General features: G+C 46.1%; 2 protein-coding genes across 2 annotated transcripts in view; both read left to right on the plus strand.

The window, feature by feature from the left end:
- ugp2b (UDP-glucose pyrophosphorylase 2b) overlaps positions 1–4,442 on the plus strand; it is a 409,818-nt gene extending 405,376 nt beyond the window's left edge. The window contains exon 11 of the transcript XR_013507201.1: positions 4,418–4,442. The gene's annotated coding sequence lies outside the window, so the exon portion shown is untranslated. The remainder of the gene's footprint in view (positions 1–4,417) is intronic.
- Positions 1–25,248, plus strand: part of meis1b (Meis homeobox 1 b) — a 96,076-nt gene that overhangs the window by 19,945 nt on the left and 50,883 nt on the right. The window contains 2 exon segments of the mRNA XM_078288581.1: positions 23,315–23,392; positions 23,395–23,447. Coding sequence (XP_078144707.1) covers positions 23,315–23,392; positions 23,395–23,447 — 131 coding nt within the window.

The following is a 25,248-nucleotide window of genomic DNA, read 5'->3' on the forward strand; positions in this document are numbered from 1 at the left end:
TGTTTGGCAAACACTCACTCTCTTTCCGACAGCTTCACCCGCCGTCTCTCCTCCCTCTCTCTCTCTCTCTCTCTCTCTCTCTCTCTCTCTCCCGCTCTTTCATCTTCTCATCTGCCCTCTCTTCTCCCTCTCTCCCTCGTCTCCCACCTACTCTTTCCTTCCTCTCTCTCTCTTTCATTTCGCTCCTTCCTTGTGCGTCCCTCTCCCTCGGCTCCGTGCTTTCTCTCTCTCTCTCTCTCTCTCTCTCCTCCCTCTTTTTCTGCCTCGCCTCCCACTCTCTCCATAACGCCGCCTTTGTTTATCCTTCCTTCCTTTTCTCTCTTTGTGTCTCTTTCTTTCTTTCTTTCTTTCTTTCTTTCTCCCTTTCTTTCTTTCCTCTTGCTGTCTCTCTCTTTCTTCCTCCTCATCTCACTCATTTTCTCTCTCTTTCTTGCTCTCTCCTCTCCTCTTTTTCTCTCTCTCCCACTTTCCTCCTCCCTCTCCTCCTCTTTCTCTCTTTCTTTCTCTCACCTCACTCTTTCTCGTTCTCTCTCTCCCTTTCTCCTCATCATTTTCTTTTTCTCTCTCTTTATCCTCATCTCGCTTTCTTCCTCTCTCCCTCTTTCTCTCTCTTCCTTCCTTCTCATCTCCTTCATCCCTCTCTCCTTCCCTTGCTATCTTTCTCTCTCTCTAACCCTCTCGCCCCATCTTTTGGTCTCTCCCTCTCCTCTCTCCCTTTCTCCTCGTCTCTCTTTCCTCGCTCCTCTTTCTCTCTTCTTCCTTCAAAGTTGCACAGCTAATAAATAGCTCTCTCCCTTCTACTCACTCACTCTCTCTCGTTCTCTCTCTTTTTCGATCCATCCTTCAATCCACCTCCCTTCCTCTTCCTCTTATTCTCCCCCTCTCACTCTTATCAATCCACCCTCTCTCCCTCTCTCTCTCTACATCCACTCCTCTTTGCTCTCTCTCTCTTTCCTCTAATTCCTCACTGCTTGTCTCTCTATCATCCACTCCATGCCCCCTCCTCCCCCCCCCATCCCTCCATCCTCTCCCTCCAGCAGAGCGAAACAGCTCAGAGGAAGGATGCTGGACGGTCGAGGGCTTGTGCCTTTAACTAGTGAACTCCAGTCTCCTCTCTCAGCCTTTTTCTGAGGCTATTCCTGCGACAAACACATGCTCCGCTCTGCCCTCCTTTCCACACGGTTCACCGCCCGCTGTTATAAAAATCCCCGTCTCTATCCAAAACCCTAGCTCTCACACACACACACACACACACACTCAGTTACAGGAGCCGGAGGTTTCCACGTTACACAAGTGTGATAAAGACACAAGGTCTGCACCCGTATGTCGCTGAACTCGGTTGCAAAGCAACATTTGAAGAGGTTAGCCTCAAAAAAAGGGAAGATCTGCTCTTACAAAATGATTGCTATTGCGATATTGAAACAAATTACGGTACTTGGATGAAAAAGAACAAATATTTTTGCGTATTGAATGATAAATCAGAGATGAGTTTTTTTTTTTATATATCATTTTGGAAATGGACTTTTCATTCGTCAACAAATGTTTTGCCACCCAGTGTTTTGTCAGTGTCACTGTGAGAATGTGAGCAATGAATAAAATGGTCTTTTTATTTTCGCATGTGGTAACGACGCTCATCTGCTGAGTTCTTGGTTATGGGTGTTCAACCGCATTGCCGGTGGTATTTTCTAGCGCTGAATTCCATTGGCGGTAAAAAAAAAAAAAAAAAAAAAAAAGGAGGATCACATTTGCTTTGCACATGTCATTAAAATCGGTCCTGGGTGTCTCCTCTCTCCCTTTAGAGCAGACAAAGAAGAAAGCGTCCTCTTCTTCTCCTCCCTTTCTCTAGAAGCTCCTCTGTAAACATCGAGCGAGCTTCAACAGGGAGAGTCAGAGAGCGGCCCGATGCTTAATTAGTCCCAGTCTATTAGCCCGGCTGTTTGCTAGCTAGTTCCTACCAACAGGCCCCTTTGATTAATACCCAGAAGCCCTCTGGAGAAGCCTCATTGTAGCTGTTGTGCCTTGGATCCCGCTTTTCTGCGAAGAGTAATGCTCGAAGGGCAGAAGAAAAAGCTAACAGATCGTGTGTGCCTGCGATAGAGGGGGTCCCTCACGGACATGACCAGGCCGTCTCTTTTTCTCCCAGTATAAAGTGCTCCTCTTTGCCTGTGTGAATTTGTAAGGACACCCCTTGGCTTCTCTGAGGACCTGGCGTGTAAGGGAGGCAGAATAACACTCAGGCTCTGAATCGGGGCAGCTGTAGCGATGTGGATGCGAGTCGAGCGGAGGGAGGAGGGGAGCGGAGCGTTTTCTCTGTTTTTGAAAGCTACAGGGTTTCCCCCTCCGCTTGTCAGAAACGTCCAGGGAGTGAGGCGATGACTGGCGATATTAGATATGTATCGCCAATTACCCAGACTGTTTGTAAAGGGTACAGTGTGCCGGGCCAAGGCAAACAGCACCCCGTAAGGCGATGTGTTATTGTCTGCATACATTTCTAGTTGTCTGAGTGGCGGCCTGAGAGTTCTGGCTCTCGGTCTGATATTCAGCTCCGAGGGGTTTTCTGGTGCTGGTGAAGTTTCAGAAATGTTATTAATTATTCCCATTATGCTGATATTTGCTATTTGATTGGCCTAAAATGTGTCTACATGCTTCTGCAGTGTGATGTGTATAGTCTATTCCCATTGCATGTGAGGTCCTGGAATCCTTGAACCACTTGTCCCAGTTTTTACTATGAAATTCCTGAACATTTATTGCAGCTGATGATTAGAATGAGTTTGATTCCGATGAATGAATGAATGAATGAATGAATGAATATAATCTTGGCACGGGTCCCATCACAAATGGAAGAAAACATATCACAGGACATAAACGCAGGAGTTTACTGTGAATTATCACTTAAGTTAATGGGTTTGCTTCTCTAATGGCTAGAGAGGCAGACTTGTGACCAGATGGTTGCCGGTTCGAATCCCAGCGGGGAAAGATCTGGGCGAGGGATCTGGCGCTGGGCCTCCCTCTGCCTCAGGACATTGCTGTAAATAGGAAAGTCTGGGTACTCACCTCTCTTGGTTAAATAAGAGTTATTTATAATTGAATAGAGCATGGTAGCTTCCACTGGCTGTGATTCCCACGCTTCCCCGCTAATGTAGGCATCGGTATTTTGCTCCATCGATCAGGCTGAATATTCCTGATGTTGTCATGCAGCCTCTGACCTCGCTGCCCCGCGACAAGGTCAGGCCAGAGAGGAGCTGTTGCTTCCTGCCTTCTGATTGGCCGGTCTCCAGGCCCAGGGCGGGGCAGACGGGGACACGGACAGGGGTGCCAGGCAATCGGCGGCCAGGCCCGGCTCGGCCAATCGCGCGGCTTCACGTGGCCCCCTCAAAGTCACCGATTAATTGGTCCGATTGTCCAGTAGACTGGAAGGGAGAGATGTGTGTGTGTGTGTGTGTGTGTGTGTGTGTGTGTGTGTACACCGCTCCCTGACTAGCAACAGCCTTTTCTCTCCCAGTACACAACTTGTTATGAATATCTAGCTGCTCTCAAAAAACACTCTGTTGCATTAAAAACCTACAAACTCCTCCTGAGAAACGGAATTAGACTTACACACTTTATTCACCAAGTGCCATAAATGTACAGGAATTTGTTTTGGTGGCATTGGTGCAGAAAAAGCTGACAACTATATAGTCTCTTTGACAACTTTCACAATACACACTTACACACAGTGATGCAGTGCTAAATTAAAAGGCGGGTAAACTGTGTGAAAATCAATTATAACTTCAGAAAAGCATTAATTTATACCTTTTTTTCATTAAAAGACCTGATCCATGAATCAGTTTGACACTACTTATTATGATGTACACTATGAATTTATGTCATAAATATGTATGTCAGCCTAAAGAGATGATAAACTATTCTTAAACTAAAATATTTCCACTACATCCTTGCTTATACACGGAACACGGATGACAACTGAACTACAGTAAAAAAAAAAATATAAATCTGTGGATAGAATTACACATTAAGCGAGTCTAAATGAAACAATACTGGTAAGTTTTGTGCCCAGGTCGTCTAGACATTGTCTAGACATTATCGAGGAAGATCCTGGGTCCGTAATTGTCTTACTGGTGTCCAGCTTTCCCAGTAATCTGTTTAAAAGCGAGACTTTGTGGGCAGATAAAAGGTATGTGGCTCCCTTGATTAGTCTGGGCTCAGTCTGTATTACTGGAGGTGTGTGTAAGTGGCTGGCAGACACAAACAGACGGCCCGTTTCTCCTTTTTGATTTCCACAGAGAGAGAGAAGAGAGGAGAGAGTGAGAGATGAGGAGGAGAGAGAGAGGGAGGAAAATGAGGAGAGAGGGAGAAGAGGAGAGTAGGGCAGGATCTCAGAGTGAATGCTGTGAAAGCATTTTGATGCTGGCTAGAGCAGTGCGTGCGTGCGTGTGTGTGTGTGTGTGTGTGTGTGTGTGAGTGTGAGTGTGTGTGTGTGTGTGGGAGAGAGAGGGACGGAGCGGTTATCCCTGATGAGTGTGTTAAGTGCTGTTGAGTGTTGTTGGGGAGTCTATTGAGGCGTATACACTGCTACCAAACAGCAATATCTTCTCTGCCGGTTCAGAGGTGAAAGAGCAGCGGCCGGGCCAGCTAAAGCTCACTCTATATGTCCCACAGGGGGTTAAAGTGTGTGTGTGTGTGTGTGTGTGTGTGTGTGTGTGTGTGTGTGTATAAGCATGCGTCTGCGTCTATCCATGTGCTACAAAACCAATTTAACATCCGCAATTCACGAGAGCACAAACCTAGCTTCCCGTTCACACGCTGTTTATGAAAATCAATATCTGAACGCCGTAAAAGGGTAATTGTGTCTCGAAACGCTCCGAAAAGAAAAATCCCACAACAACTCGGCGTTGCCGGTAGCGATGTTTACTCAGCGCCGCTCGCAAAACGCAACTGGATTTACGGCATCGCAAACATCATTATCTGTGGTTACCTGGGAAAAGAGATGCTTGGGCCGTCAGCGTCCAATCAGAGCCTCTCTCTCTCTCTCTCTCTCTCTCTCTCTCTCTCTCTCTCGCTCTCCCTCTCGTCTGGTTTCTCTAAGATCTTTACGACCCGGCTCTATCGGCGGCCGGCGCGTCAGTCCGGCACGTAGTCGCCATCGGACAGCGATAGCCCTCGATGACTTTATTGCCTCGTTGGCGATAAGCAACCTCGGCGCGGCCCGAGTTTGCCCCTCTCGAAAAAGGGGAAATTGTATCAGGTTCCCACAGCGAGGGGCCAGTTTGCTTTTAGGATTAGGAGCGGTGTCATGAGGAAGAGAGGGGAGAGGACACAAGCAAACAAACTGAGGGACTCCCTTCACCTCCTCTCCTCTCCTCTCCTCTCCTCTCCTTTCCCATACCCTCCCCTCTTCTACCCTTTCCATTTCTCTCCTCATCTTTCTTTTCCCTTCCTTTCCTTGACTTTCCCTTCCTTTCTTTTCTTTTATTTCCTTTCCATTCCTCCATTTCAATTTCTCTCCTCTCTTCTCTATTTTCTCCTCTCTTCTCCTTTCCTTTCCTTTCCCAAACTCTCCCCTCTTCTACCCTTTCATTTTCTCTTTTCTCCATTTCTGCCAGTCTTCCTTTCTTTGACTTTCCCTTCCTTTCTTTTATTTTATTTTATTTTCCTTTACTTTACAGCATTTCCATTTTTCTCCTCTCCTCTCCTCTCCTCTCCTCTCCTCTCCTCTCCTCTCCTCTCCTCTCCTCTCCTCTCCTCTCCTCTCCTCTCCTCTCCTCCTCTCCTCTCCTCTCCTCTCCTCTCCTCTCCTCCTCTCCTCTCCTCTCCTCTCCTCTCGTTCACAATAGCTCCTTTCACATGTGAAACTTTCCTCTGTTTGGTCAATCATGTTGTCTCACTTGCTTTTTATTGGCTTGATTGAACATCTTGTCTGTGAGAAGGTAATAGTCATAAAACAGTTGTTTGATAAGGTGTCAGAGGCTGTTTGCTTTGTACTGTTTGACTTTGGGATTTATGTGCTGTGTGTGTGTGTGTGTGTGTGTGTGTGTGTGTGTGCACTGCTGTCATGTGAACTTCATATCTGTACACACTCCGTCTCTATGTCTCTCTCTCTCTCCCTTTCGCTGTTTCTCTTTCTCTCTCTCTCTAGCTCTATCTTTCATTTCCCCGCTTCTGTAATGTTATTCAGAAGAAGAGGAAGCACATTTGGAAGGCGAATAAAATGTTTTTGCTCTCTGTTATTTCAAATCTCTCTTTCTTTCTTTCATTCTCTCTCTCTCTCTCTCTCTCTCTCTCTTGGTTACATGTGGGCATGTTTGCATGACCAAGCAAATGCAAAGTCTCGCCCGGGCCATTACAATATGCCTTGTGTGCGCAATTTACATGAAATACATATTCATTCGCGACATGCATACACACGAAATAGTTTCGGCCGCTGTCTTCTCTCTCTCTCCTTCCCCTTCTCTCTCTCTCTCTCTCTCTCTTCTGCCTTCGCCCGCTTAACGATGTGTTCTGTTTTGAAAAGTTTGCATCACTTATATCTTTCATTTCTTCCTGCCCAGCTCTGAGTTTGGCTGTATGTTTAAAAACCTTTGTGTGTTTTTTTTTTTACTTATTTCACCTATAAACGCAGTGAGATCACGCCATCAGCTTCATCCACTAGCCGGTTTAGTTGGCTGCCGCTGCATGGGAGGGTAGAGCAGGCGTTCATCTGAAAAACGGAGGTTCTACTTCATTTGCTCCAGCGAGGGAGTGCAAGCGGGAGGGAAATGTATCTTTAGCTCCCATGCTATAATTGTGGCACGCTAATGATGTAGACACATTCTCACTGGCTGTTTACAGGAAGCGCTCTTCTTTAATTTGCGACTGGCGTGAATGCCAAATGCTTATATCTAATTGCTGGTGTTTTCTTAAAGATACTATTTACACACACTTTCTGCCTTGTGGAGATCTCTTGTGTTTCGGGGTGGGGAGATTATGACAAGAAAAGCTCAATGTGTAAACGCGGTGAAGACTCGCTTTTTTTTTAGTCTTATCGCCAATATTTTTTCGGTCTGTGTGTGATCAGGAGCTAAAGCAGATACAGAGGAAATGGATTAGGATGAGAAGAGTTATTTTCCACACATTATACACCCGATTTTACAGGAAGATGTACAGTATGTGTTCAATATCTCTAAAATATAGAGGATCTAGTTGGTTATCATTTCGTCAACCAAGGACTTATCTATTGTTGTACCATAATTTATTTGTTTAATCTTGTGCAATCAATGGATATTTCCTTTTGGAATGAAACTGTAGCTTTGACTTGCAAATTTCAACAAGTTGAAATGTGGTAATACACTTGTCATGCAAGTGAATCATTGTCTGGATGTGACAGAGTTGTAGCAAACTCACTCACTTGTGAAATGGTTTGTGTGTGTGTGTGTGTGTGTGTGGGGGGGGGGGTGTCTTGTATTTTTGCCAAGGGAACCTTGTCATGGAACAACTTTACCAAAACAGGAGAAGATACCAAATTTGTCACCATTTTGCACTCCCTATCCTATTCTGCTCTCAATTCAGCTCCAAATTGCCTGGAATCACACCGTAACACACACACACACACACACACACACACACACACACACACACACAGAAAATGCCCTGGTTCTTAATCGTGGCCAGTAAAGGTTCGTAGGGAATCTGACAGTGAAATCAGAGCGACTCATCACTGACGTGTCACAACGCATTACATCTGACCGCTGAAAAGACCCAAGACTCTCTCTCTCTCTCTCTCTCTCTCTTCTCTTCTCTCTGTCTTCCTCCGTCTGTCGCTTACTGTCTCTGTCTGCCTCTCTCTCTCTCTCTTTCTCACCCCCCCTTCTCCTTCTCTCTTTCTCTCCCCTGAAGAGGAGCTCAGCTCGGAGCCCAGGAGGCCTCTGATCAGATAGATGTTAACTTTTCAGGAAAAACCCTGATAGCAAACAGGGGAGATTAGGCTATCACCTCTGCCAGTGGCTGACGGGATGGGGGTTGGGGGGGTTGGGGGGGAGAAACACAGGAAGTGAATTGAGGTTTTCCATGATAGATCCAAACAAATTGAACTAAATCAGGCATTTATCCAGGATCCACGCTGCATTAGCGCTGAACACAAATCTTTTCTGAATGTCAAACACTTGAACAAAGCGAGTACAGTGTAGCGCAAAACCCTGCTGCCTCTCAACTGACTACAGAGGGTGGACAAAATAACAGAAACACAGCAACAACAACAGCATGTGAATAACAAGTACCACATAAGGAGTCAGTCCTACTTGGAAAGCTGTCGTACGAGTCCTGACCTGTGTGCAGCTGGAGTTCGGACCTTTCATTAAGGCGGCGGTGAAGGTGGCGGAAATCTATTTCACACTTCTGCAGTTTTATGACCGATGCACCTCAATTATTTGGCCTCTTTGGTAGTGAGACAGCTCTGCTAGTTGCCTCATGTTGCTTTGAAAACTCAGTGATTGCAAGACCTTGTTTAAAGCTGACACACACACTGCTAATTGGTATTCAACTCAGTACGAACAGGACGACGATGTTTCCATTATTTCTCCTTATAACGTCCGAAAAAGAGAGCAGAAACTTCCTTTGTCCAAATAATTCCTCTTTGCAAAAGCGCAGTGTCAGTGCAGCAGGCATGCAGGGAAAGGTTTACAGTGGCTTCACCTGCCGTCTGTGTGTCTCCCAGCTGATGAGCCGATGGATGTGAGAGAGATGTAGTTCAGCCGTTCACTTGAGTGACGGGCAAACGAGAGGAGAGAGAGAGACGGGATGGAGGAGGGAGGAAGGTTAGTCAGATGGCGAGAGCAAATAAACAGGGTATTAGCACTTTGTTCAATGGAATAGCATTGTTTGGCCCCTTGGCACACGAGCACACACACAAATAGACACACCACACACACACACTAACACACACACACACACACACACAGAGCACCAACGTTTATTTAAGCTTTTGATAAAGAGATTAGCCCAGTCATCCTACGCTCTTAAGCTAGCCGAGGGGGTCCGTGTTCAGGAAATCCTGGCTTTCCTGACATATGGGCTTATAAGGGAACCTGGCTCAAGCTATATTTGCACAATATTAATACTATTCCTATCGCTTTTCCTACTATTTACATGATTTGCTCTCAAAATGTAGGGCATTTCGGTCAAGATTGAGTATTCCTGCAGAAAGAGTTTGAAAGAGAGAAGAAAGCGAGATAAACAGAGATAGAGAGAGACAGAGAAAGTTAAAGAGCAAGAGAGAGAGAGAGAGTCGGAAAGAGTAAAAGAGAGATGGGGAGAGAGACAGAGAAAGTCAGGAAGAGAGGGAGAGAGAGAGAGATGGAAACAGAGAGAGGTAGAGGAGGCGGGGTGGCTGTGCCAGCTGGGCTGTTTTTTTCTTTATTATTAGCCCTATCACAGTGGTTGGAGTCCAGCTTAAAGCCACAAACAGCGAAGTGCTAATTTTAGCCTCCAAAGAGGATAAGGATAAATAGCTTGCTGCCAGTTTGCCATATGGTCCCCCGCCGATTATATTGTGTCAGGAATATTTTCATCCCAACCACCCCCACCCCCCCCCCATCCATCCATCCACACATACACACACAAACACACACACACACACACATATCTGTTGTTTCAGCATTTGTGAAAGCCGGAAGTTGGCTGTAATGATCTTAACATATACTGCATAAATATATATATATACACTTGAAGAATTCAGTTCCAAAACACAATGTAATTACCTGAAATTCATTACTCAGTATCTTGAAAATATAAAGGGTCCAGTCTGTAAAAGTATTATCATTTTGTCAGCCAGGGATGAAAGTGCTGTCTTTTTGTGAGAATAGGCGTCGCTTTTTTTTTTTTTCAAACGGCGGACATGTCATTCTGGAATGAGACTGTCCGTGTATTTATAGTTGTCGTTTTGAGACAGGAGTTGTTGTTGTGGTGGCGATGGCGGCCTTAACCATGCAGTGGTCTTTTATATCCACTCGCCTCCAGCTGGAAGGTAACATTTGGCCTCCTCTGTAATCTCATGCAACTTGGTTTATATTCTCACTTGTAAATGTGAACCCTGTAGAATAAGAATGAGTCTCTCTCCCTCCATCAAACACACATGCATATGTTCACACGTAAACGCAAACACACACACACACACAAGCTCATGGTCCATTCTCCATTATTCTCTCTTTCTCTCTCTCTCTCTCTCTCTGTCCCTGCTCTCTCTCTCCATCTCTCCCTCCCTCTCCCTCAAATTGAAATAATTCAATTTATGGACACAGTTCCAGACCTCCCTGGCTAAGACCATTATGCATGGAGCCCCCCTTTTCTAACAAAAGAACTGGAGAATTTACCAGCCCGCTCTCCAAACGACACCCACACAAAGCCAATTTCATGCCAGCAAAACACTAGCAGAGGCGCCATATTTGGTCAAAACCAGCATCCCTGTGGATTTTTTTTTTTCTTCAAATCATTGAATATGGGTCGATGCTACTTTAATTTTTGTCTGTGCTCATTTGATAACCCCGAAGTGACACGCCCGACTCCCGCTTTCTCCTCTAATATGCACACCAGGTTTCCGCACAGATGTTCGCTTTAGTTTAACAGTGGAAGGGCCGGTTACATCAGATCCTGTGTGTTGGTAAATGGAGTTTTAATGGAGTTTCACCATAGCTAGCAGGGTGGAGAGCTTGTCCACCACTGAAAAGTCACAGATTCAATCCCTGGAATAGCCAATTTGTTCATTAACGCCCATCTATACGGTCAAAGTGTCTTGGAGCAAGAAGTTGAACCCCTAGACCTCACAACTGGGCCAAAGCTTGACCCAGATCTGACCCAGGCCAAACATGCCCCCCCCCCCCCCCCCCCCCTTCCCCCTCCATGGCCCTTTTGACATGGATACCTGCTAGAGGGATTTGGCCGAGAGATAAAGACCTCTTCAAGCTTTTCTAAGGGTTTAGAGAAACAGAGGAGAGAGAGAGAGAGGGCGAGAGAGAGAGAGAGAGAGAGAGAGAGAGAGAGAGAGAGAGAGAGAGATGGGTGGGGTGGGGGGGGGGGTAGATAACAAATAAGTAAACACAAGAGCAGCAGGGTGGGCTGGAGGGCGGGGAGGGCAGGCAGGGCGTTTACTTAGTGTGTTTGTGTGTTTGTGAAATACGACACACGGCATGCCAGTCATGGTACGCATGCACGCTCACACACACACACACACATACATGCACGTACGTAGATACATGCAAACTGGCAATACATACACACACACTTGCAAACCCGACCAATAACACACACTGATGCACACACACACACACTTACACACACACACATTCGGATGTAACCTGATCGTCCCTTCTTGCTCCGAGCCAGTGAAACTCAAAGAGATAGGCAGGGACCGGGGGCCAGATTCTCATCAGTGATAACCTTTGGAAGAAAAGGCCTGAGTGGCAGAGTTAAACACACACACACACACACACACACACACACACACACACACACACACGGATATTTATATATATATATGCACATGCGCCCCAGCTCTTTGTTCCACTGAGACTCTCTTTAGAGGAAGCAGTGCCGCAGAGGTCAGACTCTTACAGGAAGTCACCCCCAGAGAGGGCTGCCTCTTTCAGGAAGTGACTCGGCGGGACTGTATGGCGAGAGCGCCGGCGTCCACGGGGGCCATATCACTCCCGTCCACACGGGCCCGCGCTCCACAGGAAGTAGACCCGCTGTAAACCCACTCGCTTCCTCTTCCTCCTCTCCTGCGCCTGTCCTCGCAGCCTTATCTGGCCTACATGTGGGCCGAGGCTGATATGGACTACAAATCCCCCACACCCCCGCAAGGCCACATCCTGCGCCTGTCAAGACACGCTGACAAGGAGGAGGAAGTGGAGACGCGGCGTTTCTCTGGAGGGAGAATTCACAATGTTAAATTGATACACTGCAAAAAAACGCCCATCTTAAAGGAATATTTCGCTATTTTGAACCCTTGGCCCAAATGACATGTTTTCAGTCATGATCCCTATTAGTAGAATCCATAATTTCGCTCCGCCTGTCCGGTGACACCGGGCGGCCCCCTCCCACTGATAAACGTTGTTTTGCAAAACACAACGCTCACAGTTTAATCATACCGGTGTCAGTATGTTACCTTGAAATATTTTTAAAAAACTCAAAAGATTCTTCTGGCTCTCGTGGAGCTTACACCGGCTTAGAAGGTCCTTGAGGAAAAATAGTTCCTATCTAAATAGAACACGACAGAACTATTCCTTTAACAGGTCATTTAGTCTCATATTCAGCCTTCAAATCTTATTTTTCTTAGAACAAGAGAACGATTCTGCCAATCAGGTGAGATAGCGTCACTTGTTTCCGATGCAGCTTCACTTGTTTCAGGAATTTTCTGGAAACAAGTGTCACTATCTTGAAACAAGTCAGAATAAGGCAGATCACTGCACTACTATCAAGAAAATGACGCTTGATTCTACAAAATTCTTGAAACAAGTTGATTTGCATTGGAAACAAGTGAAATTATCTAACACCATTGGCACATTTTTTTCACTTGTTTTAAGAAAATTACAATTTGAGGACTTAATAATAGACTAAATGACTTGTTAAGATGGAGATTTTTTGCAGTGTAGAAATCGAGGACTGCAGGTCGGTGATATCAGTAACGTGGATATCCTGAAGGTTCACTTCCAGCCTGACGGAGGGAGTTCTTTTATTGGGACAGAAGGGCGACCTTAATTTTCAAGAGACCGTCCCGTAATGAAAATGTCACATGCTGGATCCCCACAGCAGCCAGCGTGTGTCTATCAACAACTGTTCATTCATTGTGAGCCAGCTAAAAGCCTCAAATGTAAAATGTAAATGCACCACTTCAAATTAACAACCAAAAATATTAAAATTGAGTAGGCTGCCGCTCAGATAGTGACTTATCCTGTTTTCCTAACCAGCCCCTCAGTAACTTTAGCCCGTGGGTGGAGACCGCATTATACGCCTTCGTAATACTCCTTTCCATGTAAAACCCTCTGTTATTTAAAAAAAAACACACGGGAAGCTAATGCACTATTATTAGCCCGCGCCACCGCAGGGTTAGCGTTCCTATATTATCTCGCTACTGTACTGCAGCAGTTTGGCTGACACTGATAGGTTAGCATGAGTGGGAAAATCCTTGTGCATTATAAGTGCTTATCAGCGGCTGTGTCATTCAGATAGTAACATGTGGAAAAATGCACAGGGGGGCGGCGCATGCAGGCGAGCGCTATACTTGTTAGCTCTATTCATAAACTTCCCGGGCCGCTGTATGGTTCAGTTTGGTTTGGGGAACAGAACCTACACCCCAAACATGGAGACATGATTACAGACAGAAACGCTGCTTGTTGCTGCTGAAATGGTACATTTTCACTTAATTTTAGTTCATTAAATTGGTTGCTTTGATAGGTTGGTAGAAGGCTTCCACCAGTAAAACAAGCTTGGTACTGAAATATATATTTTCACTAAATTTTAGCTCATCAAAGAGGATGCTTTGATAGTTTGGTGAGGCTCCCACCAGCAAAACAAACTTGCTGGTACTGAAAAGATATTTTCAGTAAATTCGAGCTGACTGAAAAGGATACTTTGATAGCCTAGCTTAGCAGAAGGCTTCCATATATAAAGTAATCTCCTTGGTACTGAAAATATGTATTTACACTCAATTTGAGTTAATTGAAAAGGATACTGTGATAGTTTATTAGAGGGCTTCCATGGGTAAAGTTAGCTTGTTGGTGCTGGAAATATGTATTTTCACCAAATTGTAGCCCATTACAAAGTTAAAATAGGATGCTTTTTTTTTGTTTTTGTTTTTTTAGTCTGGTTTAAGGCTCCCTCAGTGGGATTTAGCCTTTGTCCCATGTCTGCATTGAAGGACTTTGGAACGCCCTTCAGCACGTCAGCTGACTTTTGGAAAGGGCCGCGGTGCCATTGTGCTGTTAAGTGCTCTTAGCTTTTGTTATAGTCCTTGTCCCCTCTACCATCCCCTCCCCCCCTTACCCCCTTCCACAATCCATTTGACACTCTCTCTCTCTCTCCCTCTCTCCCTCCCTCTCTCTCTCTCTCTGAGTCCATTCGCTCTGTGTTGAGTTTGAGTGAAGCTTGGTGGGTGAAGGTGTCAAAAGCCGTCTGAGAGGCAGCGAAACAAATGAGAGAGTGAGAGTTAAGAGTGAGAAAGCAGCAAGAGGGACAAGATCTCAGGAATCTTAGCGTGTGTGTGTGTGTGTGTATCTGTGTCTGTATCTGTGTGTGTGTGTGTGTGTGGACCTGCCTTCACTGAGGCGGAGAATCAGCGGGCCCCCCTCAAAAGTGCTCCCATTTAAACCCACTCTGGCCTTCTATCTTCAGATTAGAAAAAAAAAAGAGAACGGCAACACAAAGGCAAGGGGGGGGGAAAATCAATAGTTACACAGCAAAAGTGCTGAACATGAAAGGGTAAATTCATGGCCCTACACTTTCATTTCAGGTTGTATCGTCTCTTCTCTTTCTCCCTCTCTCATTCTTTCTCTCTCGACTGATCTGGAAGTGGGAATAAAAGGCAATGGCTGTTCTGTCGGGTGTGTGTGTGTGTGTGTGTGTGTGTGCGCGCGCTGCAGTTTAATGTCGTGCCGGTGCCCCTGCGCTCGGGGCGGTTTCCAGCGTGTCAGGCTGCCCGTGGTGATGACCCTTTACAGGGAAATGGCACAGAGAGAGCAGTCACATTTACACTGACATTTTTGCCATCACCTATGGCTATGTCAACAGGCCTGATCCCTCCCCCTTTACAGCCAGCAGTGGATGGGACACACACACACACAAAGAAAACATGAGCATACACACAGGCCAAGACACAGACACACACATATATGTACTAAGGCTCGATTGATTTCTTTCTTCCGATACCGATGTTTTAACACTGAACATCTTTAAATTTAACCATTTTCCTGCCAAGAAAGTAGAAGGATTCAGTGTTTCCCCCAGAATTTTAAAAGCCTCTGAAACAGCATTTAGCCCATCATGGGACACTAAAACTCTCCATTGAAACTAATGACATTCCTTTAGTGTTAGCAGCTCTTTGAGGCCGGGTTGGCACCACGCCTGTTATTGTAAATGTCAGGGAAACTCTTGGGTACATTAGGCCTTTAAATGAAGATTTGATTTGCAAAAAAAAACCATTATGGAATAAATAAAACGGGCAAAGAAAATCACATCTCTCTGCAGGTTTTACAGGCTGTTTTTATGTAGCTGTGATCAGGAGGAACTGCCTTCATATCAGAGGTTGACAGGACAATAAATGCATAAAAAGGCCATTTATATCAGCATAGATATGTGTGATATATCAGATATATCAGCAAACCAATATATCTGTCTAGCCCTAGTATGGTATGTATGGTATCTGTACACATGCATACACTCACCCACACACTCACTCACAGAACAAATGCGGAACAAAAGGAAACGCACACACACACACATCCACATACTGTACATTCACACGCAATATGCACACCGACGCACAAAAACCGCACACACACACTCAAGCGAAAGCCCCAATATTTCCCATTGATTTACAGCTTAGAGACACATGTTGTTGTAATTAGCTAATAAACAGGAGAACCGTCCGTTTCTTTAGAACGCCTTGTTGTCAGCAAAGCACATTTGCGTTTCATTTTGCCTTTTGATCTCCTGAATATCAGATCATCAATTGCCTCAAAGTTGGCTCTCGTGTCACCACAAGAAGTCTCCAGTGAACCCTAATTACAAATACCCCCCTCGTAAATGACTCACCAGTTACTGTCATTATTGAATCTGTCAGCGCCGATGCACAAAACTGTCATCATTCAAAATAACCTGCTTCGTTACTGCAAAGCGCTCGTTATTTACTGTAATTACTCCGATGGAATTGTCTTTGATTGCAGGAAGCGATTACTTAGCTCTCCCCCGATTGTTTACCTGGCAAGTCTCTCTTTTTTATAATAATACTCATAACCTTCTCTGCCTACTCAATCGGTTTCTGTCCATTTTATTGCACATTGTATGTGTTGTATGCACATTAATCTGTTCTCCATGAAAGTGATGCGATCCGAATGTGTTGACTGGAGTTGGAGCAAAGATCTGAAAGTAGTAGAGCGTCTCTCCGGCAGAGGCAGGAAGGGAAGTCTAGACTAGCCATATTGTTTTGTCGACAGCGCATGTCATTATCCACAGAATAGTCGAGGGGATTTTTCTCTCTCTCTCTCTCTCTCTCTCTCTCTCTCTCCCTCTCTCTCTCTCCTCCTCCTCCTCTGGAATAAAAGGGAGGCGAAACAGCATTGGTCACAGAGAGTGTTTTGTATTGAAGCGTGTGTATGTGTGTGTGTGTGTCTGCGTGTGCGTGTGTGTGTGTGTTGGTTTAGAATACTTTGGTAGTCATCATTGGAAAGTTGCCTCATGGAAGATCTTATGAAAAGGTTGCATGTGAGTGTGTTTGTGTTCAAGTGTGTGTGTGTGTGTGTGTGTGTGTGTGTGTGTTTTTGCGGTGTAGTAAAGTGAGAGATGTTTTCAAAATGTGTATGTGTGCGCTCGCTCGCCCCTTCTTTGGGAATTGCGTTGCAAGGAATTCCTGCATGTTCGGAATATTTGGAGGTGGGAGGGGCCTGCAGGGCCATGCAAAGGGAACCCCCCACTGCCTGCCACCCCCCCACCCCCCCCTTTACCCCCCTCCCTCCCTCCCCATGTCTAGAGCTTATGAATGGCCTGAATACAATAAACGCCACTTTTTTCCTTTCTTCCTCCCTCTCCTCCCTCCCCTTCCCTCTCTCCCTCCTTCCCTCCCTCTTGCTAGCCCTTCTTTACCCCTCTGAGGATTTCTGGGAACATGTGTGTGTGTGTCTGTGTGTGTGTATGTGTATGTGTGAGTGCCAGAGAGAGAGAGAGAGAGAGAGAGAGAGAGAGCACTTTTGAGTGTGCGCATAAGCATGTGTGTGCTTCGTGTATCATGTTTGTGTGTGTGTGTGTGTGTGTCTTTCTCTGCTCGCCTGCCAGAACGGGATGTGTGTGTCCCATGTGTGGCTCACTGGAACAGGATAGCAGGCCCCTGAGGCCTGGGCCTTGCCTGGGCAGCCAACCCAGGGTCGTGTGAGCTTTCTAGGGTGTGAAACTCTAGGAGCGGCCCAGGAGAGATCAGCTCCGGGTCAGCCGCACACAGAGAAAGACACTCTGTCGCAACAAATAGCCCACAGACTAAACGCACTGTCATAAACCCAGGGACCTGTCTCCGCTCTTTCTCCCTCTCAATCCATCCACGGCCTATAAAACCTTGCAAAAACAGCTCACAAAATCATCCCAAAACTTTTAGCCATCTGCGAATGATTCCTTCCACAGGATCCCACCCATGACATCTGGCACCAATAGCCAATATTCATAACCCCTATTTCTCACCTCAGCTGCACCTCTATGAAGAAATGAAAAAAAACTACAGATATTAGAAAGCTAAATGTCATAATTCTCTCTCGCGCTGCGCTGGAAGGGACTTGTCTGACAAGATCGCTGTTCGCAGATGACTGACTGGTGAATCCGTGCTGTTAATTTGCCAGGCAGCAGAAAAATGGCTGACACCTCGGAATGGCACGTGTGCCCACACAGAGGGGGCAGGTAGTACCAATCTCTGTCTTATGCTGAGAAACGGTTCATAATCAGATCATAACAGATTAGCCTAGATACAGCCTGATAATGTCAGGCGATGCCTTGAGAGAGAGAGATGTAGAGAATGGAGGAAGACAAGGGGGAGGGAGACCAAGAGACGGGAGAGGGAGCGTCATCGGTACGAAAGAGTTGAAGAGAGAGAGACTGAAAGCACAAAACATTGGGATATAGGGATGTAGTGCAGGGTAAACCCAGTTTACCTCAGCTTAACCGTGTTTGATTTGTGAAATAGCGTTTAGCACAACTATAAAGTGTTATGATTTATGACGAAAGACAACATAAAACTACAAACACACAACAGTGAAGAAAGATAACAGTATCTCACACTTACATCCCTAGCACCCACTGTGCAAAACCTGCAAACCAACCCCACAGAGCAGCAAATAGATAGAGAGAGGGGAAAGAGAAGTAATGAAGAAGGAAGGAGGGACAGGCAGGAATGGAATGTGAAGTGGTGAGAAAAGCTAAAATAAAAGCCACCGGAGCCGAATGAGCACAGAAGTAAGTGTCTGTTTAGCTAATGCTAACGAAGCTAGTGGAAATGCGTGAAGAAAGCTAACCTAGTTTTTACGTCATTATCTGTTTGCTCACGGTGTGTGTGCATGTGTGTGTTTGTGTGTGTGTGTGTATGTGTGTGTGTGTGTGTATACAGCGTGTGAGGGGACTGATAAAATATTCCTTCCCTTGGTTGGCCCCGGGGCATCTCAACTGCCCCTGGCTCCTTCCAGTCACTGGTCTGCTCCCTAATTGCCACACAGACACACACACACACACACACACACACACACACACACACACACACACACATACACACACATATACACACATACACACACATGCACGACATTTGGGGCTTCTGTGACTGGAAACACACATGCATAAAGAAAGCAAGAGAGAGACACACAAATACAGACGAATGCACATCCACGCATGCATGCATTCTTCACACACGAACATGCCCCCCCACCCCCCCACCCCCCCACCCCCACACAGTCCTTGATTGATTCGGTACCCCCCACTCCCGCCCCCGCTCCCGCCCCCCTCACCCCCCTCACCCCCCAGCCCCTCCTCTAACTAGTTGCGAAGCCGCTGTCATGGCTGCTCAGTGGGCCGGGCCTGAGTTGCGCCCGTGGCGTTTCCTCGTGGGGAGACTGGAGCTTGCTAGACTGGCTGCTCCACACTGGATGTGTGGAGCCCAGGGTTACTGCCTGCTGACGCTTCTAATGAGCCTGGCTGCCTGGTTATGGACAAGAATGACTGGCTGGCTGGATGACTGACTGACTAGTAGAGTAACTAGCTTACTGGATGGCTGACTGACTGGCTAACTGTACGATGACTGACTAGCTGACTTACTGACTACATTGCTTACTGACTGACTGACAAGATGGCTTACTGACTAACTAAATGGCTGACTGACTGAATGACTAGATTGCTTACTGACCTATTAACTAATTGACTGACTGGCTAACTGACTGACTGACTAGATGGATTACTGACTTACTAACTAGAGGGCTCACTGACCAACTGGCTGACTGACTGACTGATTGAATGACTGCCTGGGTGGCTTACTGACCAACTGACCGACTGACTGACTGGCTGACTGACTAGTCCTGCCTCTGATTTAACTCCAGTGTTTCAGACCTTTCTTCCCTCACACTTCTTCCCTCCATTATTTTCTCCCCCTTCATCGCCTCTGTCAGTGGCTCCAGTTTGAGCTTTCAGTTTTTCCCCTCTCTCTCTCTCTCTCTCTCTCTCTCTCTCTCTCTCTTATCCGCTCTCACTCTGTATTCCACTTTCCCTCCCTCTCCCTCTCTTCCTCCCTCCCTCCCTCGCTCACCATCTCTCATACTCTTCCTTTCCTTGCTTTACCCTCCTTCTCTCTCTCTCTTTCACTCAGAAAATCCAGGCTGAGGTAACACCGCTGACATTTCCCCAACATGGCTGCCAGACACAGCTCCGACACCTCCCCTACTTCACCCTTCCTCACTCCCACAGTTCCTCTCCTCCCTCTCCTCCCACTCTTCCCTCGCTCGCCGGGGTTAAAGAAAAGCAGAAATTAGCCCCAGACCTCGCAGAGGTGATTGGTATCAAATTGCAGTGAAAATGGAAATGCCAATAAAATTGACAGCCCTCTCTCCCCCCGCTCCTCTTCCCTTTTCCCTTCTAGGTAAAGTCGGTGTCTATAGCTCAGACTTAAGTAGAGGTATTGGGAGGGAAGGAAGTGTGTGTGGGGGGGGGGGGCATTAGAAATGAAGAAATAGAAAACAAAGAGGTTTAAGATACGGAGAGGGAAATGTGCGACTGTTTGGGCTTTTATTGCGTAGGTGACAGAAATAAAACAGACTTCACTGGAAATCTCTCTTACATCACATCATTTAAAAATAACACCATTGAAAAAAAATCTTTAAATATTTAACCTTTGTCCTCGGCGGCCCCTGCAATCTCTCTCCTCAGTCGGATGTGAAGTCACTGAGGAGATCCAGTTTATGTGAAACAGAAACTTATTTGTCATACGCTCAGTTTTCAGTAAATTCAAGCTCCTGCAGGCGGAAAAAAGCGCTTCTATGTTCCTTGTACATTACAATATGATATGCCATAAACTCGATTTACCCACCTTTCTCTTAACAGTTAACCCTCATTTTTAGCCCAACATAAAACTTCATCAGGTTAAGTTATAGTGTATATCATAATGAGCAGTATCAAACGGACGATAGGGTCTTGAATTGGTTTTTGTTCATATTGGTGGCTCATAACTTGCCCATCTTTTTATCTACCACTGCATCACTGGATTTAATGTAGTATGGTTCAGTAGGCTACAGTGAAAAATGAGACTTTAATAATCCCAGTGGGGATATTGGGATTATATGAAGCAATACGATACAACATGATATAATCCCACTATCTAGTAGCAAGGGAGTGCAGGCAACGCCCTCAGAAGCCTACAACCGCTCGTGACATTTTTTTCTATTTTCACTTTTGTTTCTATTCTTATTCTATTCTACTTTCTCAGCTCCCATTCGCGTTCTCTCCCTCCCCCGTTTCCCCTTCCTCCTTCCCCATCTCTCCATGCTTCTCACGATTTCTCACCTCTCCCTGCGCCTGCCTGCCTGCCTGCCTGCTCGCCCACTCACTCGCTCACTTAGATACACTCTCACTCACTCACACACTCACTCGCTCACACACTCACTCACTCGCTCATTCACACACACGCTGCCTGCACACACACACGCGGAGCTGGTACCCGGGCGTTTGCTTCTGTTTTCCTAACTCGCATGGGACGAGCCCCTAGGTTTGTTATTGTAGGCTTTGCTGAACATGAGCCGGTCTTTACAACGGATTGAAAGCATTTGCTTCCAATGAAAATCTGGTCTTAGATTACAGGGCCTCGGCTCTGCTCGCCCCTCTTTTCCACCAGGCAGAGAGACATAGAAGGAGAGAGAGAGAGAGGGGAAGAGGAAGAAAGAGAGAGAGAGAGAGAGGGAAGGGTCTATTTTGCCCTGACACAGTAGGCAGAACAAACCGACTTGTTAAGTCCAGGCTGCGTTTGGCTCGGGCTAATGATGTAATTGAAACTCGCAATGTGAGTGTGTTTTTATGCCGAGAGAGGTTTGGGGGGCGAGTTAGCGGTGGGGGATAGCGGTGTGTGTGTGTGTGTGTGTGAGTGCAGAAGTGTGATTGAAAGTGTGTTGTGCGCACATACATTTACATTTGAAGCATTATCCAGAACGGCTTAAGATGAGTAAGCTGCTTGTGGGTCGGTGTCAGCCGGACGCGCGGCTGTCGCAGGGATCACGCCTGTGACCTCTTGGTGACGGGACGCTCACTCTAACCACCGGGCCGACCCTGTTGCCATATGCTCGCATTACTAACGCGCAGTGGGTGCCGTTTGCATCACTTGCATCACGTCGTCTAGGAAAACGAGCCCTTGTTTTATCCCTCCCCCACACTCCTCATAGCATCACCTCCACTTCTACGCAAGGATTCATTAAAAAGCCTTCGATACGTGTGCATATGTATCTCCTTCTGCCAGAACAGTCAGAGAGAGAGAGGGAAAGATAGAGAGAGAGAGAGAGGGAGAGAGGGAGAGAGCTAGCCAAGAGTGGTGTTTCGTATGGATCGTCGAGAGCCTGTCTCTCTCCTAATGGTGTATATAATTCAGGTGCCCTCCAGGCATGCTTTCAGGAATTCTTTTGCCTGAGGTAATGGGGAGCAAAGGCCCGGGTTTTAGGCCCTTGATTATTCCATTGATGCGGCAGGCTGGAAAAAAGTCATCTCCAACCGGATTAGCGCCAACATCCCCATTAATTATCGATGAATCGGGGGCTTAGGGTTTAGCTAGGTGCTGGGTGTCGCCCTCTGCAAGTTAGCGGAGCGAAGGCCCGCTCGAATGCAGTTATCTACCCAGCCACAGTGAATAGACCCAGAAGCTTTAGAAGTGCTTTGTGTGTAATCAATAAATAACTGGATCCAATTCTGTGCACTGCTTCAGCGTTTTTTTTTTTTTCCCCGCTCCTTCCCCTCTTTGCCAGTCGGGAGAGGCGGCGCGGGACAAAAGTGAGTTATCCAGCCATTGAAATTTCCAGCAGTGAGGGTGCCACTTGTTTACCTCGCCTCATGTTTCTTTTATGATTATGGTTTTCATTGAGGGCGGCTCTTTTTTTTTTTTTTTTTTCTTGAGTGGGCTCGCATTTTTGAATAATGATAATAACAATTAGGCTTTTCACGGCCACAGATGGGGAAGAGCCTCTTTCTCTCCACTGGAGCTGTATAGAATGCGTATAGTAATTGGGTAGTTTTGAATATGTGCAGTGTGCATGCATGTGTGTGTGTGTGTGTGTGTGTGTGTATGAGTCTGTATGGGTTCATGTTGTTGTGTCTGAATGCAGAGAAAAGGCCCGCAGAGCGCCTTCCTTTCGCTTTTCCCCTCAGCGCTCAAACACTCTAAGCTGTCTCAGTGTTCCCCTTAGGTGAGGTTAACTGGCCTTAATAGAGCCTTATCGAAGCCCTACAGGTTGCTGTAAGCAGCCATGACGCCATTGTTATGAAAAGCAGCTAGCTTTGTTAGCGCTGTTTGTGCCTCTGACTTCCTTTTTTCCACCCCTTTTCCCTTTTATTTGCCGCCTTCCCCCTCCTCTCAACCTCCCCTTTTGTAGTGCCGTGTTACTCTTTCCACCTCAGGTAAAATGGCAGAATCCGCCGGGGCGACGCTTCAATAACTATTTTCCCCTTAGGATAATAAAGACTAAATCTCTCTGTCATTTTCAATTCTGTGCGGGCTTGGATGGGAGAGTGGGGAAATGCGACCTTACAAGTCCTTTGTGCTCCCCTTCCCTCTCTCTTTCTCTCAGAAAGATGCGAGCGCTCGCTGTGTCTTCAAGCGGCGGGGGGAGAAAAATGAAAGGCAGGGTTATTTATAAATGTATTAAAAATGAATGCATTTCTGAGGTGCTGTTTTCCAGCCATTCTCTGCTCGCCATTGTTGTCTCTGTATACCCCTCCGTCTGTGCATACAAAGCCCTCCAGAATTCCTTCGAAATCGTATTTATTCCCTTTGAACGGCGAGGCGCGGCGAATTCAGGAAGTAAACAAACTGTGTGTCTGATCTCCGGCGTCTCTTCCTGTTTCCCTTGTCATGTGACAGGTGATGGCCTGGACAACAGCGTGGCTTCGCCCAGCACGGGGGATGACGATGACCCGGATAAAGAGAAGAAGCGCAACAAGTCCCCAAGGTGGCCACCAACATCATGAGAGCGTGGCTCTTCCAGCACCTAACAGTGAGTCGAACGAAGCGGGTTTTCTTCCCGGTCTCTCTGCCTTTCACATCACGTGTGGAGCACTGAACCTCACTTCTCAGCCACAGGCTCTTTCGCTCTTACACATGCACACACAAAATACATTCACACACAAGCGCACACACATACCTCAGACGTAGACAATTCAGACTCACACACACACACACCACCAGACCCGCTCTCCCAGCTCGTACACTTCAAAGACGCGGGCTTGTGTAATCTGCTGGCGATCTCGGCGGCCCGCGCTCTCGCTCCTCATCTGGTGAAACTGAATAAGCTTGAAGCCAAAGGAGAGACGCCCCTGGCCACAAACGGCGTAGATACATGGATGAACCTTATTAAGAACAAATCTGTCATTATTTAACAGACGCCCGGGATTCCGCAAAGGTCTGCGGTTTGGGTTTATTTTCGCTCGGTAATAGCTGGGAATACTACCGCTCTTAGCGCGTGCTAGTACCAGTTTGGAGCATTACGAATTGTGTGGGAAAAAAGTGTGGGAAACGTTTACTTTCACATTAGAAACTGGCAATGTGACTGCTGAGAATGGAGCCACTGGTAAAAAGAACTTAACCATTTCAATCTTTACATTTTAAAACAGTGATCAATCCACCAGCCATGGCGAGCTTTACAGTCCTGAAATTATGACACTGTCTAGAGTTAATATTTGCCACAGGAAAGAAGGAAAAGAATACATGGAAACTTCCTAATAAGCTTAAAGTAATGATGACTATACTGTAGTTGGGTAGCACTTTTTTTTAGCATAACAAAATAATAATTTGACACTTTGTCGATCCCTGTAGGGAAATTCTCTGGTTCATAATGGTTGTAGATGGCGATAATAACACTATTCAAATTACATCCTGAGCATTGGATTAAATCCTTCCTTTAACGGCATATTCTATGGATATTAGATGGAAAGCAATTCATATATGACAGTCTTTCCTGAGTTTTGCAGTGAGTTAGGTTGCTGATTATACCTTTAATCCGGTAATCATGAGTAATATGTTAAGGAATTATATTTTTGCATGCCCCCCTCCACAGGGAGGTCAGAGGTCAGAGTCAGTGACAAAACAGAGCTGGTGGGGATTCAGTATCTGGGTCCGTCTCCCTGCTCGCTGCACCACCCTGCTGCCTCCAGCTACAGCCAATAGTGGGTGTCATTGATGTGGGGGGAGCTTTGATGGCCCCTCGTAGGTCCTCTGTTCCTCTCAACATAAAGCAGCATGAGCCTGAGGACAGAGCCACCTAACTCCATATAATCAACAGCACTGGGCAGTAACAGATTACTTAGATGTAATCTGTTAGTGTAAAAACACAGCAGTCAGATTACAGATGCTTACAACAGAAGGAATTTGTTGGCATTTGTTTGATTATTCAACACATACTGTGCAATTTTACCCATCTTGGAACAATGATTGTTAATTAGTTTAGAAGAATAGATGAATTAGATGAATAACACTTCATATTACAGCCTAAATGCTGGATTAAACTCTTCCTTTAAAGGATATGACCAATGTTTGTGCCAATGATCTAGGTTTGACACTGTAATGTTTGTACTTTAACAATGGGTTAGGGTTAGGGTTAGGGTTAGTAAATGTTAAAAACAAATGGTAAAAAATGTAATAACATACTGCAAGATGATTGGGGAACATGTAAACTAGACAGAAATAAATGGGCTCCAACTCTAACTGACACTACTATTCCACAACTGCATATTCTATGGATGTTAGATGCAAAGCGATTGAAAAGCAGCTGAAAATGATAACAATCTCTACTGGCATTA

This window comes from Centroberyx gerrardi, chromosome 15, assembly GCF_048128805.1.
Source record: "Centroberyx gerrardi isolate f3 chromosome 15, fCenGer3.hap1.cur.20231027, whole genome shotgun sequence".
Taxonomy (NCBI): Eukaryota; Metazoa; Chordata; class Actinopteri; order Beryciformes; family Berycidae; genus Centroberyx; species Centroberyx gerrardi.